This window comes from Pleurodeles waltl, chromosome 4_1 (genome assembly GCF_031143425.1).
Source record: "Pleurodeles waltl isolate 20211129_DDA chromosome 4_1, aPleWal1.hap1.20221129, whole genome shotgun sequence".
Taxonomy (NCBI): Eukaryota; Metazoa; Chordata; class Amphibia; order Caudata; family Salamandridae; genus Pleurodeles; species Pleurodeles waltl.
In genome coordinates, this window is record NC_090442.1 from 378,379,641 (window position 1) to 378,397,827 (window position 18,187).

General features: G+C 44.5%; 1 protein-coding gene across 1 annotated transcript in view; it reads left to right on the plus strand.

Annotated features, from left to right (window-relative positions):
- The window catches only part of ETNK1 (ethanolamine kinase 1), a 173,908-nt gene that overhangs the window by 84,303 nt on the left and 71,418 nt on the right, over positions 1-18,187 (plus strand). The window contains exon 5 of the mRNA XM_069228571.1: positions 5,631-5,714. Within this exon, the coding sequence (XP_069084672.1) occupies positions 5,631-5,714 (84 nt within the window). The remainder of the gene's footprint in view (positions 1-5,630; positions 5,715-18,187) is intronic.

An 18,187-nucleotide genomic window follows, 5' to 3' on the forward strand; every position in this document is an offset into this window, starting at 1 on the left:
CACCCCTACCCCAGTAACACACACAGCGCGCACACATACAGCGCCATCTGCTCTCACCCCTACCCCAGTAACACACACAGCGCGCACACACACAGCGCCATCTGCTCTCACCCCTACCCCAGTAACACACACACACACACACACACAGCGCACACACACAGCGCAATCTGCTCTCACGCCTACCCCAGTAACACACACTACATTAAAAACAAATAAATAAATAACCAAAGAGCCTTACCTGACTCAAAGCACTGTAAAGATGCCACAAATGTGGAACAGCAGGCAGGCAGGCGGGCAGCAGACGTGGAGCCGGTGACAGGAAGCATACGACCAAAGCCCCATAAAAGTTAGCTGCAAGCGCTGACTTTTATGGGGCTTTGGCTTCAAGGATCGTCAAGGCAACGCCATAAACAATGGCCGCCGTATGTAAACATAGAGGAGGGCCGCGGGAGCATGCTCCCGTGGCCCTCTTCTATGTTTACATACTGCTGCCATTATGATGTGGCGTTTGGTGTGCGTCTCGTGGGCCGCCAAGCTAGGTCCGTGGGGCCGCTGGCGGCCCACGGGCCGTACTTTGAGTACCGTTGGTCTAGGTGTTGGCATACATTATCCTCCCTATCTCGATGACCCCTCCCATGCCCTTGTGCAGACCGTCAACTATCCAGACAATGATGTATAAAAATCATTAAACACATCGAACAACTCCTGTTCCCCAGGCCTGAATGCAGAACGGCACCATGCCTCCCCCTACTAAACTAATAAATAATATGCAACAAGTGCCCGTAGAGCATGTAAGTCCCTTCGGAATAGTTCGGTGGGGTGGGGGGGAGCAGTCAAGTGTGGGGGTGGACTCGGTGTGAGCCCATGAATAATGACAAGGACGAACATTCTTACCCTCTTACTGCAAGGATGGGTAGGTTTGGCACAGTTTTTCGTCATCTGGAAGAAAAATGTTCTCACAAGTGGTCTGCAGGGCGTGGAGTGACCTATGGTCCCAGGTGGGTCTGGGTGCCAGAGGAAAAAAAGTCGCCAGTTTCCAAGCTGGAGTCCGATAGCTGTTCAGAGCGCAGCGTTAAGTAAGGGTTTGTGACGCACAGAGAGGCCTCTATGACCGCTCACACTTGTGCAGCTACCACTTGGTCTCTGGTCGGTTTTACCTTAAGCGACCCCCTTTTTGCGATTTCGTGATTTGGGCATTAGCCAACTCGCAGCCACTGGGGTCTCTGTCGGTGGACCCGCCAAGTTCTTGGCATGGAGCCAAGTCCACATGTCATCTGCACTTTCGGTCAGACCGTGGCAAGAGTAGATTTGGTTTCTTCCACGTGGTCCACTAGGTTGCAATGGTCTGCACGTATTAGGTTTACTTCCAGAGAGACTCCTTGAGGGAGTATTTCCTATCTAAGAGGAACCGAAGATCACCCAGAGCAGTTTCAGGGTGGGGTTCCAAGCATTAAATAGCTTTCTTTGTGCAATATCTACTGTGTGTCATCGACAATGACAGGATGTGGGTCTGCAGGCTACGTAGTGTTGGTGTCCACACTTAATGAGGGGCGTTAGTGCTGATAGTCAATTCACAAGTCTCCTTCCCTCTCGCAGGAGGACCTTGGGGCATATTGTCAGATACCCCTCCTCAGTATTCAACAGGGCAGCATAGAGCATAAGTTTGTGGGGAGGGGGAAAGGGCTGTATCTACCTGGCAGATATACAGTGTTGTGGCAGAAGCTCCTTACTGCTTCGTGTGTCCCAGCAAGTGGCCAAGACATAGCCCCTTATCCCATCCATAAAGGGGGAGTTCTTCCCACAATGTCCTTAAAATGCAGCACTCCTACCTCCTTGACAACTGGCTTGCAAGTAAGTGCCAGGACATGTTGATGCTAATTGCGGGTGAAACGAGGTCCTCTCACTCACGCCGATGTCTCAAACGCGGCAGAGGAAGCGTGCTCCGGCCGCTTGGATTCCTTTTCATGACTGAGCAACCCAGGGAATGCCGTAGCCGACCACCGCCAGTAACACTCAGCCTCACCACATTGCGGTGCGTGTTCCAGCGGTGCTCTGGCCGTACTTGGTTGCACCAGATCAGGTCCTCCCGCTCTAAAAGTCTTTAGCACCCGTGCCGTGAGCGGGAAACAGCATAGTCCCCAGGCCAACTGGCTTGCGCACGGCACGGTCACAGGCGAGCTACGCCCTGCCGTGGAGTTCCTGCAGCTCAGCCTCCTCGCTCGTCGCCACTCTCTGGCTGCCGTCGATGCAGCAGACCTCAATATGTTGAGCCGGACAAGGGTGTCCCAACTCAGGGGTAATAAATATAGGCACTTGTAGGGTGGATGCTGCTGATAAATGTAGGGTGATTGCAGGACTCACACGGATCTCCGTTAGAAGGCATCTATCGTAGTCACCTTCTTGGCTGTGCCCCTTCCCTCCGTAGCAAGACACTATTGGGTTAAGACAATAACTTTCCTTGGTTGTCTGGGAATATGTGCAGGCTGTCACCTAACTCTTGAGTCCAATTTTCTTCTAATATGCTTCTCGGTTGATTCTTCTATTCCCTTTATTCCTCTGCGTGTCATGAGGGTTTCAAGCGTTTCAATGAGTTGTCACGCATATTCCCTCTTTGTTAGCAATAATCACAGGTCTAATGTATTGAAATAGTTCATCATATGCTTCATCTCATATTTTTGTAGTGATAATTGGTTTGAATACTAGAAGCAGGATCTTCCTCCTTTGCTGTAACCATTTTATAGTTCCTATTGCAAGACGCAGAATAATTGGCTTCTGTGGCCACTTTGTCCTTACTACAAACTGCTAAGATCTTTGAATCACAATTAATGGTTGCACACATTCTAAAGACTTTTGTCAACTCTAAGCTCCGAGGCCTTGATTAATTTTTCTTGCGTTGATGTTCTGTTGTAGAATTTTATCTTCCACAAAATATACATTCTGCTGCATACACGTTTGACTTTAATGATGCTCTTCTGTTTAAGCATTTACCTGTGCATTCACTCGTTCCAATATCATCACTGACACTTGCTTCAGCTTTGCGCTTAATAATCTGTATGTCTCTCTTCATAGTAAACAGACTCCTGCACTTCCTGTGGTAAAATACTTGGGGAACTGTGTTGCTTTCCACATTCCTCGCAATGCCTAACAGTGGAATGTGATTCTTTACTCGAGCAGCCTCTAACAAAGTTTTCCATGATAAGTAGTCCTGCGGGCTCGTCAGCGTAACTCCATTTTGGACATTTGACCCTAAATGAATTATACACTGAGGATCAGAGGTACAGGATATTCTTGTTTTAGTCTTCTGCACAGTCATTCACCATCAGATCTGGAGAAAGAAATTGATTAAAAGAAAAGTGTACATTTTACTTGGTGTACTTAATATAATTATAATTGCTATTGTAATTATCTATTTTTATGATCACATTTACTGTAATTGTATTTTTTATGATAAAATGTACAATAATAAAAATGATGAAAACATTTCCATTTACATCAAGGTATCTCAGGAGTGGAGTGATAACTCACAAAAGGCAAAGAGTTATGATTTGCTATCACATATTTACCATCTCTAGGCGTCCATAACTAGCCAATAAATCATATTAGAGCCCACCCCCCCAGGTGGTACTGATAACATGGCTGGCTCAGGGCCTTTCAGTAATTAGCAGTAAAAAAGTTGTATTTGTACTGCAGGCATATAGGTGTGCCTGTTTTGTTTGTACTTCACTCTGCTTTTGTGCCCATTGTTAACAGAACATCTGCACTTTTGTCTTAGTTAACAATTTTGGGGTAAGTGGTACTTGTTTTGTAAGTGCATTTTCCTTTGCCGCCACCTAAAAGGTAACTCAAATTGTAGTAGAATTATGTAAATGTTGATATGTATGGTAAATGTATTTCCAAGTCTGTTCCGTAGAGTTTTTCCAAACATTTTTGAATGTCCCTGAAATTTCTACCTTAGATTTTGTAATCCTTTATGAATTACCACTTAGCATAGCACCAATGTGTGCAGCTAAATTCTGACATGATTGGGACGTGGGCACAGAGAATGTTTTCTTTTGAGTGCAAAAGTGTTAAAACAACTTGGTAAGTAGAATTGGTTTCTGGAACCTATTTGAGCTCATCTGCGTTTTATGGCGTCATTAATGCGTCCAGCTGCAAATTTGATAGAGTAAGCAGTTTGAGGTTTGCAAGGATCTTTTGAATAATGTTTTTACTGTCGTATTCCATAATAAGTAGAGTTAAAACCTTGGATAAGATTGCCCCCTGGTAGATTCTCCGTGTATTCTGATTTAGTTTGCTAGCATGGGCGTTATTCTCTCTTTTTTTTTTTTTTGTGTTTTTTTTTTTTTGTGACAGTTGACATAACCCTCATAGAATGTCTTTCTTCCCTCATTTTCAGGCCATCCTTTTAAATCGCTCACCTGCTATATAGGAAGAGCCATACGCTATTCCAGTTTGCTAATTTCTCAAGTTCCATGTGCCGAGATCTGGCAGTTTGTTGGAAAAGCAAGTCTGTGTTTTTTTTTTTTTTTTTTTTTTTTTTTTGGAGAAGGAACTATCCGTTTTAAGATGAAGATAATGGGAATATTTTAAGCAGCACTGCTTAGTGGATTACTTTTGTTTCCCTACGGGAGCTGTCTTTTCTGCCTCTGCTGGCAATCAGTGTTAGTCACGTAAAACGGGGTTACCCTTGCCAGGGTATCGGTGCCAGTGGCAGGTTAAGAAGAAGGAACAGAGCAAGTTGAGGCATGGATGAAAGTCCTAGGTGTGCTGTGGACTTATTCTTTCCACTAAGGCTCTAGAGCCGTTCTGTGGAGTGTGGCACTTGGCTTCTTTGCAGTAGATCCTAAAGCAGTTGTTGCAATGTCAAAGCATAATTTATCTGATCCTTTCTAGCCCGGACGACGGCTAAATTATACTGCCTTCTTTCAGGACTTGTTTTCACATTGAATAGACTCCTTCACTAGCCCCCTTCCACATCTGTCTTGAGCATCTCCTCCAACCCCAACCCTGATAACTAGATTGAGCAAGTCGAGGTCAGACTGAGCGAGCACAAAGGACAAGCCGGTCTGAACCTACCTCGTTCCAGTTACTACTTGATTTTTTTTTTTTTTTTTTTTTGTGTGCATCCTTCTTGAAAAGGCAAAGTAGTGAGGTTAATTTATTGGAGAAAAATGTTGTACATATATGCTCTTGAGCAGAGGGCACGTAATCTGGTTTATAATTTACTTCTGTGTTCTTTACAGTTTTGTTTTTTTGGCTGCTCTCGATAGTGAAGAAAATAGTAAAACTGACTGCCCAGGTTTTCAAATCTTTGTGGGCGAAATAGCATTTGCTTTCTTAGCTCATTTAAAAAAAAGTAGAAAGCCGAATAATTCAGTTTTGGTTGTAAACCATTAAAAACTTTAACATAGAATTGGAAGGAAAATTATTGACGGAGGTATAGATGTTGCATCCTTTATACTGAATGTAATGCCATAAAATGCTGCCGGTTTTCTAGATTGATTTTAAAAATACATACAACTCAGTGCTAATGATTAACGTTTTGGAAAATATCTGTCAGTTAATCATGTAAAAGTTGATGATGTTATTTTGTTGATAAATTCTAATACTTTGTCTTTTGTGTTACATAGATGACGTTCAGTTCATTGATTATGAATACTCTGGGTACAATTACCAAGCATACGATATTGGCAATCATTTTAACGAATTTGCAGGTAACATCTTGTTCCTATTTACTTTGTTTAGTCTTGTAATAACTTTTCCAAAAACACTATTTGAACGTGATTTGCCTTCTTTTGGGCTACTAAAATAAATGCGTTTAGTGCTGAGCCCTTTTTTGCCTATGTGGGGTAGATCGTGCTTAGGCCCCCATATTTTTTGTCCACATAAGTTATCCATGCCAGATTTGCATCCTTTTTTTCCCAACATTCTGGGGATTCTAAAGGTACTCAGTTTGTGAGTTCCCCTGGAGGAGACCAAAACATTAGCCAAAATATAGCTAAAATTTAGTTTTTTGGGGAAAATGGGCAACAAATGCTGCAGAAGTAAGCATCTATTTTTTTTCCCTGCAAATGGGATCAACAAAGGGTTTGCGGTGCTAAGATCACCCTCTTATCAGCTTTCACGAACAGGAAGACTTGAATCGGAAAACCAAAATTTTCAACAGTTTTGGCATTTTACTGGGACATACCCCATTTTTTTTTTGCTTTCAGCCTCCTGCCAGTTAGTGACAGAAATGGGTGTGAAACCAATGTTGGATCCAGGACAGCTACACATGTCTGAAAAGTAGACAAAATTCTGAATTCAGCAAGGGGTCATTTGTGTAGATCAAGTAACAGTTGAAATAAAACAATATTGAAATTGAGTTGAAAAAAACAGCCATTTCTGTCCACATTTTCTTCTGTAACTTATTCCAACAGTGGAAGATTTTTTAAAGCAATACACTGTTACATCTGCTGAACCCTTCTGGTTGCAGGGACATATAGGGTTTGTAGGTTCATCATGAATCCTAGATACCCAGAGCCAATAAATGAGCTGCACCTTGCAATGGGTTTTCATTGTATACCGGGTATACAACAACTCATTTGGTAAAATATAAAGAGTGAAAAATAGGTATTGAGAACCTGTGTATTTCTTCTTATGGGCACAAGATGTGAAGTTTAGAAGCAGTGGTTATTTGCACATATTTTAATTTGGGGGTACCCTTGCTAGCATGTGAATTACAGGGCATTTCTCAAAATGACTTCTTTCTTACACACTGTCTTATATTTGGAAGGCACAAATGTAGAGAAACACAATTGGCAATAACACTAGTTCTTCTATTCTGTGTTTGTCCAAGTCACCTGATAAGAATGGTACCTCACTTGTGTGGGTAGGAATAGTGCCCGCAACAGGAAACGCCCCAAAACACAAAGTGGACACATAACATTTTTCTACTATTTTTGTTTACAGAGTGCCTAGATGTGAATTTTGGCCTCTAGCTCAGCCGGCACCTAAGGAAATCTAGCAAACATATATTTTCTGAAACTAGAAACGTAGGGGAATCCAGAGTGGGGTGACTTGTGTGGCTCTCACCAAGCTCTGTCACAAATAATCCTTTACAAACCTCAAAAATTGTCTAAAAAACACGTTGTCCTCACACTTCAGGTTTCAAAGCATGAATATTTATCAAAGTATTTGAATATTGAAACCAAGCCTTCTGAAGTTGAGCCATAAGGCCACTTCATGGCACCAACGGCTTTATGGTCCATTCACAGACAACATGCAACACTTTCATACTGTCGGCCCCTGGCCCAATCCAGCCAATCACTCCACTCACATAAGTTTACCGCCGCCGTACAAGGGTCCATCACATACATACGCCTCAGGATGGAATAAGTTTAACTACATTTTACCACCTGTCAAGTAACCACCTCCTTCTTCTGTTACCGAAGGGATGCGAAAGGAACCTTTACTAGTGGCTCCCATGACAGCCACATGAGGCTCAGGAAAACCTGTGTTCGATGGCATCTGTCGCTGTAGATACGCATGTTCTGCAATAGCTCGCCATCTGGTGTTGGGCCGGAGTGTTACAAGTTGTTTTTCTTCGAAGAAGTCTTTCGAGTCACGGGACCGAGTGACTCCTCCTTTTGTCTCCATTGCGCATGGGCGTCGACTCCATCTTCGATTGTTTTTTTTCCGTCATCGGGTTCGGACGTGTTCCTGTCGCTCCGAGTTTCGGAACGGAAAATTAGCTAATTTTGGAAGATTTTCGTCGGTATTGTTGCGTTCGGGATCGGCGTACTTAGATTCCACACCGCATCGAAGATCGAAGAGCTCCGGTGCCCTTCGGGGTAGTTTTTCGATCCTCCGTCGGGGCCTGGTCGGCCCGACCGCGTGCTGAAGAACGCCGATGGAACGGACCCCGTTCCGCTTCTGCCCCAAATGCCACAATAAATACCCCTACACAGACCAACATTTGGTCTGCAACCTGTGCCTGTCACCTGAGCACAGCGAAGACACCTGCGAGGCCTGTCGTGCGTTCCGGTCCCGAAAAACACTCCGAGACCGTCGAGCCAGAAGACTTCAAATGGCGTCCGCACCGACAGCCCAACGGGAGTTCGAGGAACAGGAAGAAGAAGGTACCTTCTCGATCCAAGACTCAGACTCCGAAGGATTCGACGATACACAAACCGTGAGTAAGACGTCGAAAACCACACAAAGAAACATTTACAAGGCCCAGGGGACGCCACTGCCACCAGGCCATGGCTCAACCCATAAATTCGGTGACCGACCGTCGGCACCGAAAAAGGCCCAAACAGTGCCGAGATCGTCCGACTCCGGTCGAGACACCGGCACGCAGCCTTCTCGGGACCGAGAAAGTGCTGGAGACAAGCCTCGACACCGAGATGCCGGTGTGGACACGGCTCGACGCCGAGACAGCGGCACCGAAACAGATCGACGCCGAGAGGTTTCGGCCCCGAAAAGGAAAAAAGTCACCTCTGAGCCGAAAAAACACGCAGACAAAGTTTCGACGCCGAAACAAACTGCAAGCGACCCAGCTTCAGGCTCTTATACAGAAGAGCACTCGCTAACCTCCCAAATGCAAAAGCATAGGTTTGAGGAAGAGCTACAAGCAACTGATGTGGACCATACGCAAAAGCGTATCTTCATTCAGCAGGGGACAGGAAAAATAAGCACCCTTCCCCCCATTAGGAGAAAGAGAAGGTTGGAGTTCCAGACGGAACAAGCACCACAACCAAAAGTGGTGAAAAGAGTTACACCACCACCCTCTCCTCCGCCCGTGATTAACGTTTCACCAGCACAAACTCCATCTCACTCCCCAGCTCACACCACCATGAGCCAGGGTGACCAAGATCAGGACGCATGGGACCTATACGACGCCCCAGTGTCAGATAACAGCCCGGAGGCATACCCTACAAAGCCATCTCCACCAGAAGACAGCACCGCGTACTCTCAGGTGGTGGCTAGAGCAGCACAATTTCATAACGTAAGCCTCCACTCAGAACAGGTCGAGGATGATTTCTTGTTCAACACACTCTCCTCCACCCACAGCTCCTACCAAAGCCTGCCTATGCTCCCTGGTATGCTCCGGCACGCAAAAGACATATTTAAGGAGCCGGTCAAAAGTAGGGCAATCACACCAAGGGTGGAAAAAAAGTATAAGCCGCCTCCTACGGACCCGGTTTTCATCACTACACAGCTGCCACCAGACTCTGTTGTTGTAGGAGCAGCTAGGAAAAGGGCCAACTCTCACACATCTGGAGATGCACCACCCCCAGATAAAGAAAGCCGCAAGTTCGATGCAGCTGGTAAGAGAGTCGCAGCACAAGCTGCAAACCAGTGGCGCATCGCGAACTCCCAGGCACTACTTGCGCGCTATGACAGAGCCCACTGGGACGAGATGCAACATCTCATTGAACATCTGCCCAAGGACTTCCAAAATAGGGCAAAACAAGTGGTTGAGGAGGGACAGACCATCTCCAACAACCAGATACGTTCCTCCTTGGACGCTGCAGATACAGCTGCACGGACAATTAATACATCTGTAACTATCAGAAGGCATGCATGGCTCCGAACGTCTGGATTTAAACCAGAGATTCAACAAGCAGTTCTCAATATGCCTTTTAATGAAAAAGAACTGTTCGGTCCAGAAGTGGACACAGCGATTGAGAAACTCAAAAAAGATACGGACACTGCCAAAGCCATGGGCGCACTCTACTCCCCGCAGAGCAGAGGGAATTACAGCACATTCCGTAAAACGCCCTTTCGAGGGGGGTTTCGGGGTCAAAGCACACAAGCCAGCACCTCACAAGCAACACCGTCCACTTACCAGGGACAGTATAGAGGAGGTTTTCGGGGACAATATAGAGGAGGGCAATTCCCTAGAAATAGAGGGAGATTTCAAAGCCCCAAAACCCCTACTACTAAACAATGACTCACATGTCACTCACCCCCTCCACACAACACCAGTGGGGGGAAGAATAGGTCATTATTACAAAGCATGGGAGGAAATCACTACAGACACTTGGGTTCTAGCAATTATCCAACATGGTTATTGCATAGAATTTCTACAATTCCCTCCAAACATACCACCAAAAGCACAAAATTTAACAACACACCATTCCAATCTCCTGGAGATAGAAGTGCAGGCACTATTGCAAAAGAATGCAATCTAATTAGTGCCAAACACACAAATAAACACAGGAGTTTACTCACTGTACTTTCTGATACCAAAGAAGGACAAAACGCTGAGACCAATCCTAGACCTCAGAGTAGTGAACACTTTCATCAAATCAGACCACTTCCACATGGTCACACTACAAGAAGTATTGCCATTGCTAAAACTACACGACTACATGGCAACTTTAGACCTCAAGGATGCTTATTTCCATATACCAATACACCCATCGCACAGGAAATACCTAAGGTTTGTATTCAAAGGAATACATTACCAATTCAAGGTACTGCCTTTCGGATTAACAACCGCACCAAGAGTCTTTACCAAATGTCTAGCGGTAGTCGCTGCACACATAAGAAGGCAGCAATTACATGTGTTCCCATATTTGGACGACTGGCTAATCAAGGCCCATTCGTTCATACAGTGCTCAAATCACACAAATCACATCATACAAACCCTCTTCAAACTCGGGTTCACCGTCAATTTCACAAAATCCAAAATTCTGCCACGCAAGGTACAACAATACCTGGGAGCCATAATAGACACATCAAAGGGAGTAGCCACTCCAAGTCCACAAAGAATTCAAAATTTCAACACCATCCTACAACGCATGTATCCAACACAAAAGATACAGGCAAAGATGGTATTACAACTCCTAGGCATGATGTCATCATGCATAGCCATTGTCCCAAACGCAAGACTGCACATGAGGCCCTTACAACAATGCCTAGCATCACAGTGGTCTCAAGCACAGGGTCACCTTCTAGATCTGGTGTTAATAGACCGCCAAACTTACCTCTCGCTTCTGTGGTGGAACAACATAAATTTAAACAAGGGGCGGCCTTTCCAAGACCCAGTGCCACAATACGTAATAACAACAGATGCTTCCATGACAGGGTGGGGAGCACACCTCGATCAACACAGCATACAAGGACAATGGAACGTACATCAAACAAAACTGCATATCAATCACCTAGAACTTCTAGCAGTTTTTCAAGCACTAAAAGCTTTCCGACCAATAATAGTTCACAAATACATTCTCGTCAAAACAGACAACATGACAACAATGTATTATCTAAACAAGCAGGGAGGGACGCACTCCACGCAGTTAAGCCTGCTAGCACAAAAAATTTGGCATTGGGCAATTCACAACCAAATTCGCCTAATTGCACAGTTTATACCAGGGATACAAAATCAACTCGCAGACAATCTCTCTCGAGATCACCAACAGGTCCACGAATGGGAAATTCACCCCCAAATTCTGAACACTTATTTCAAACTCTGGGGAACACCTCAGATAGACTTGTTTGCGACAAGGGAGAACGCAAAATGCCAAAACTTCGCATCCAGGTACCCACACAAACAATCCCAAGGCAATGCCCTATGGATGAACTGGTCAGGGATATTTGCTTACGCTTTTCCTCCTCTCCCTCTCCTTCCTTACCTGGTAAACAAACTCAGTCAAAGCAAACTCAAACTCATATTGATAGCACCAACTTGGGCAAGGCAACCCTGGTACACAACGCTGCTAGACCTATCAGTGGTACCCTGCATCAAATTGCCCAACAGGCCAGATCTGTTAACACAGCACAACCAAAAGATCAGACACCCAGATCCAGCATCGCTGAATCTAGCAATCTGGCTCCTGAAATCCTAGAATTCGGGCACTTACAACTTACCCAAGAATGTATGGAAGTCATAAAACAAGCAAGAAGGCCATCCACCAGGCACTGCTATGCAAGTAAATGGAAGAGGTTTGTTTGCTACTGCCATATTAATCAAATACAACCATTACACACAACTCCAGAACATGTAGTGGGTTACTTGCTTCACTTACAAAAATCTAACCTAGCTTTCTCTTCCATTAAGATTCACCTTGCAGCAATATCTGCATACCTGCAGACTACCTATTCAACTTCCCTATATAGAATACCAGTCATTAAAGCATTCATGGAGGGCCTTAGGAGAATTATACCACCAAGAACACTACCTGTTCCTTCATGGAACCTAAATGTTGTCCTAACTAGACTTATGGGTCCACCTTTTGAACCCATGCACTCCTGCGATATACAGTTCCTAACCTGGAAGGTGGCATTTCTCATCGCCATTACTTCCCTGAGAAGAGTAAGCGAGATTCAGGCGTTTACTATACAGGAACCTTTTATACAACTACACAAAAATAAAGTCGTCCTAAGGACCAATCCTAAATTTTTGCCAAAGGTTATTTCACCGTTCCATCTAAATCAAACAGTGGAACTTCCAGTGTTCTTTCCACAGCCAGATACCGTAGCTGAAAGGGCACTACATACATTAGATGTCAAAAGAGCATTGATGTATTACATTGACAGAACAAAGAACATCAGAAAGACTAAACAACTCTTTATTGCATTTCAAAAACCTCATGCAGGAAACCCAATTTCAAAACATGGTATAGCCAGATGGATAGTTAAATGCATCCAAATCTGCTACCTTAAAGCTAAACGACAGCTGCCCATTACACCAAGGGCACACTCAACCAGAAAGAAAGGTGCTACCATGGCCTTTCTAGGAAACATCCCAATGCAAGAAATATGTAAGGCAGCCACATGGTCTACGCCTCACACATTCACCAAGCACTACTGTGTAGACGTGTTATCCGCACAACAAGCCACAGTAGGTCAAGCCGTATTAAGGACATTATTTCAAACTACTTCCACTCCTACAGGCTGATCCACCGCTTTTGGGGAAATAACTGCTTACTAGTCTATGCAGAACATGCGTATCTACAGCGACAGATGCCATCGAACTGAAAATGTCACTTACCCAGTGTACATCTGTTCGTGGCATCAGTCGCAGTAGATTCGCATGTGCCCACCCGCCTCCCCGGGAGCCTGTAGCAGTTTGGAAGTTACCTTCAATTATTTATATATGTATCATCTCAACCTTAAATAGGTGCATACTTAGTCACTCCATTGCATGGGCACTATTACTACAATTCAACTCCTACCTCACCCTCTGCGGGGGAAAAACAATCGAAGATGGAGTCGACGCCCATGCGCAATGGAGACAAAAGGAGGAGTCACTCGGTCCCGTGACTCGAAAGACTTCTTCGAAGAAAAACAACTTGTAACACTCCGGCCCAACACCAGATGGCGAGCTATTGCAGAACATGCGAATCTACTGCGACTGATGCCACGAACAGATGTACACTGGGTAAGTGACATTTTCATTTTCATGCGCGTTTAGCACACTTACTGTGCTATATCCAACTCTTTCCAGTTTGTGGATGCAAGTTGGGTGTTTCCGAGTATGCCTTGTGAGGCCAATGCCTTGTACTGAGCGAGCATATGTACCCTTGAAACTAAGGCAGACTTGGGGAATTGTTGTGAAGTTCCCTAAAGAGTGCATCATAAACCATGAAAAGGGTAGTGTTTGTCACACAGGTCAGTCTGTGAGAACATAGCATATGTCCCAGCCACTGTTATATGCAGTACTGTGACTATAATGCACTTTTACAGCAGATTGAACATCTACTAAGTTCTGACGGAGGATGAAGATGGCAAGCAGGTCAAACACTGACCCATACATGTCACTGTCCTTCAGTGCCAGCATTGCAGCAATGGGTTTGAATCCATAGATAAAGATGATGAGCATCTGTACTACCTTTACAATCTGCCTTTTATCTGTGCAGTGTCCCTGGGAAAGCACACCTACCCTCAGCTTTTCTTACCCGTTCATGTCTCTGTCCTCATCAGAGTCCAAATCCTGCATAATTGCCAAGTGAGCCTATACTAATGTCTTCCGCCATTAGCTACTTGAAGCTCAAGAAAACATGTCTTTCATGCGCCATCAGTGCATTTACTGTGCTAAATCCAACTCCTTCCAGTTTGTGGATCGAAGTTGAGGGTGTCAGAGTATGCCGTGCGAGGCCTGTTCCTCGTACTGAGCGACCATATCTACAGTTGAAACTAAGGCAGACATGATAGTGAATACTACCTAATGTCTGTAAAGTATAAATCCAAACAAATATACTGTGGGACTCATTCACCAACACTTCTACTTGTGCTTTGAAAGTGAAGCTACAAATTGAGTTTGCACGCTTTCTTACAAGTAGAAATGTTAGTGAATATGTCTCCCAGGACATTCGTTTGACTTATTACACTTACTCTGGTTCTTGTTGGCAATCAGGGTGGTCCTTATGTAGCATACATAAGCTCACTAATAATAACTTCAAAATTCAGTCACACCTTTAACATTTTGTCACACAAGGTACTCCGTGACAATGTGGAATATGTTCTGTCCACTAGTATGTGCAGTATAAGGGACTATATTGCACTTTAATCGGACAGAACACCTACCACGGTCTGACGGTGGATAAAGGTGTCAAGGAGGCCATAAAGTCTTTGATTTCCTGAAATGGATAAACTAAAATTCTGTGGCTGCTTGCCCAATGAGGCAGTGGCCCATGGACGTTCAGCATCCATGCACAGCCATGCAGCTCCACCTCAGTTGATTTCCCAGAACTTTGCTTAAGTATGATACAACGTAAAGCAAGTAGGGAAACAGAGGCCTGGCTGAGATGGGCACTGGGGACAGCAATAATGACTCTCCTGCTGCTTTCCATGCTTTAAGCACACTTCGATGACATGGACGATCCTTTTGGGGTGTTTTAGGAATGTGATCAACAAAGTGTCACTCCTGCAGCCTTGCCACATCTTCCAGAACATATGAAGTGGAGGCTGCTGCTTCTGTAGCAGCAGTGAGGCTTTCAATCACAGACAACTGCAAGTCAAGTAAAGACATGAGTCTTCCTGTGGTGGTCTGACAATAAACAACATACGCATTGTATGTTGTCATCTGGATCAAGTGTGTAAACAGTTTCTTGTACCAAGTGCAAGTTTAACTACACACATTGTATAGTTGAAGAACCTGGTCATTCTTGTCCACCCCGCCCAGGTACTTATTGTAATCAAGTATACAAGTGGGCTTGTGGACTTTGGCTATCTGACCCCAAACTGTGATGGGGGAAGTGCTCTCATCATGAATTGTAGTGAGCATATATACATCACGCCTATCTGAGAACTGGAGTGCGAGAAGTTATTTGGAACGCAATGCAGAACTCTGGGTTTTCTGGAGCTTCCTGCAAACAAGCTCTGGCGGGAGTCCTTTGCGGTTACAACGGACTGTACCGCAGGCCAAAATGGCAACTTTGTAGAGCTCACTGTCCACATAAATGTTGTAACCTTTGTGAAGGAGTGGCTGAACAATCTCCCATACAGTCTCTTCATGTGACCCCTAATGTGGAAGGGCAGTCCTTCCCTCTGTCGCCCACTCTCTACACTCTAAAGCTGTACACGTAGCCAGAAGAGCTCTCGCACAGCATATACAGCTTGATGCCACAATTAACTCTTTTGCCTGTAACTTACTGCCTAAACAGCAGCCGTCCTTTGTAGAGGATCAAGGGCTATGTTCTTTCCAGGAGTATAGATCTCTGGAAACTTGGCAGACAAGTGTTCCACTACAGCCTGAATTTTGAACAACCAGTCATGGTTTGGATGGTACCGGGGTCAATGTAGCTGAATTGTCATTGAAATGCAGCATGTTCTGCAATAGCAAAAAAACGATCTCTGCTCATGTACGGTGCGAAGATGGGGGTTACCCAAACCGTGCAGGTCATCCAATAGAACTGCAGGGTGGGTGTCTGCACTAACCCCATTTTTAGTGTAAGGCCCAAAAATATCTTTAACCCCACCAGCGAAGTGGGAGTCCACTGGCATGCCCTAGAGTGTCTCCATGCTCTCTCAGAAATTGTTCTGCATGCAGATGTGTTCGCTGCACAATTTGCTGAAGGAAGTCAACATTCAAAAAGTGATGGATATAGTCCACTGGCAAAAAGTTAGCCATATCGACTTTACATCCAGCATCACTAGTAAACGGTGAAATTTGGGGCTGAACTAAATTGGGGGGCTGCCAAGAAAGCACTTGGTCTGTGCTTGTCGTGGCACGCACCTGCTCCCTGGGTTGGACTAACCTGCTGTTCCACTGCACAGACTGCTTGCGAAGGGATGGCTCAACTGTCTTCTTCGTCTCCCTCGGAGTCCCAGGAAGAGGATTCATCGGATGGGACACCGCTTACTGAAAAATCGCTCCGATTCTGCTCCATTGTCCTCTCCCTCAGGTGCTCTCTCTTAGGATCTGCTGTCTCGGTCTCTGATCCTGCCTCGGACCTGTCCCCCATAACTCAAGTTACGGCTTCAGCAGCAGTCATTGAACAAGATGCCATCTCTGCTACTGGTTAAACTGTCCCTCTAAAACACTAGCCTACGTAAAAGACAGATCTGGTAACAAAATTGCTAATGGGTTGGGGGGGGTTGTGTGTGATGTGTGCAGCAGTAAATGTCAATCACCTTACTTTCGCTTCTCCCCTCATTCAGGAGGTTCTCAGAAGACACTAAAAAAGCCAAAAAAGACACATTACTTCACCTTGTCACATACCCATTATCACAGTCTGTAACACTGGTGGCATCCAGACTAACAAGCTTTTTTGCCACTTCCCCTCCCATGACCTTCTTGGATTTCCTCACCACCACCCAGCAAAATTGCCCTTCATCTCTCCACAGCCCCCCTCACTCATTTATTTCATTTGTTTTAAAGCCCTGGTAACGGCTGGCTTTACTAATTCACTCAGCTTGTCACATAAAATACATATATGTTCTTTGCAGCAGGCTTATAAACCTTCTGCATTGTATACCATACTTTGCAGAGCCAATCCTTGGTCAAGATTGGATGGCTTTCGTGTCCGTTTCAGTTGCCTTGCTGTTATTTGCTCTTCTGCTCCCTTTCTGTGATTGACCTGCCGACAGGACCTACTACTTGGTTTTGCTGTTGGTAGATTTGTCATTAGTCCTGCTCCGAACCCAGTATTTCAAACATTCACATTTAAATAGAAGTAAGCTACGTTTTTGTGCCACCTGGTGGTCATTAGGAAAACTGCAGCAGAAATGTGAGCGATACGACATCGATCATGACGGGCATTATTAAAGACTAAGTGCTGGCAATGCCAGCTGGTATGATTTGTATGTAAATATAAACACGACTGATTAGCATTGCCAATACTTGTTTTGGGTATTTCACTCTATCCCTGCAGCTCTCCGGCCCATCTATGTAGTAGTTTGTAAATTGTAAAAAAAAAAAAAAAGTAGTTTGTGATTTAAAGGCGACGTGGAAACGACACAAAAGTCAAAATTGTGTGCAAAAGGTATCAGAGAGGTGTTGACCTTAAAATCCAGTGCATCACAGAGGAAAAGGTAGAATAATCACACTAATGCAGGAAAAGGTAAAACATGCATGAGAATAAAAACACGAGCATGCAAAGAAAAAAGCATTTAGGCTAGTGTTGCGTGATTTTGTAGGCACACACACTACACATTCATGTACATACAGAATGACGCAGGTGTTTTTCCTATTTAGTTACCATTCCAATTTGGATTGGTAAATTAAAAAAAAAAAAAAATTCAAGATTTTTTAATTTTATTCTTATTTAAGGCGGGGGAGAGCGTAAGCAATACTGAAGGTGTTGGGTGAAGCAAAAGGGAGGGTGTGCTGGGAGGAATGCGACAGAGAGCAAGCAAATTAGGGGGGATTAGTACATGAGCGTGACTGGTCTAAAACACATGCACTCATGGAATGCATCACACAAAAGAAAAAAGTAGTGGTTGAAAAGGAAGCAAAGATTCCGGCAATCAAAGCAACGGTAAAGATTCAGTGCACCCTAGAAGGAACAAAGACAAGATTGACAAGTTAGAACACAAATAAGAAGCAGGCAAATGATTGACAAAGGACGACAATCAACAATAAGCAGAGTGTGGGCTCTAAGCTCCTACATGTGTTTAGTAAGCCACAGTATGCCTAGCAACAGTGGATGCGCTGTTCAGTATGCTGGACCTAATGACTTTGCTGCCCTTGATCTGTTACTTTACTGGCAATAGTAGAATGGTGGTTTTCTATTATATAAACATACTTAAATCA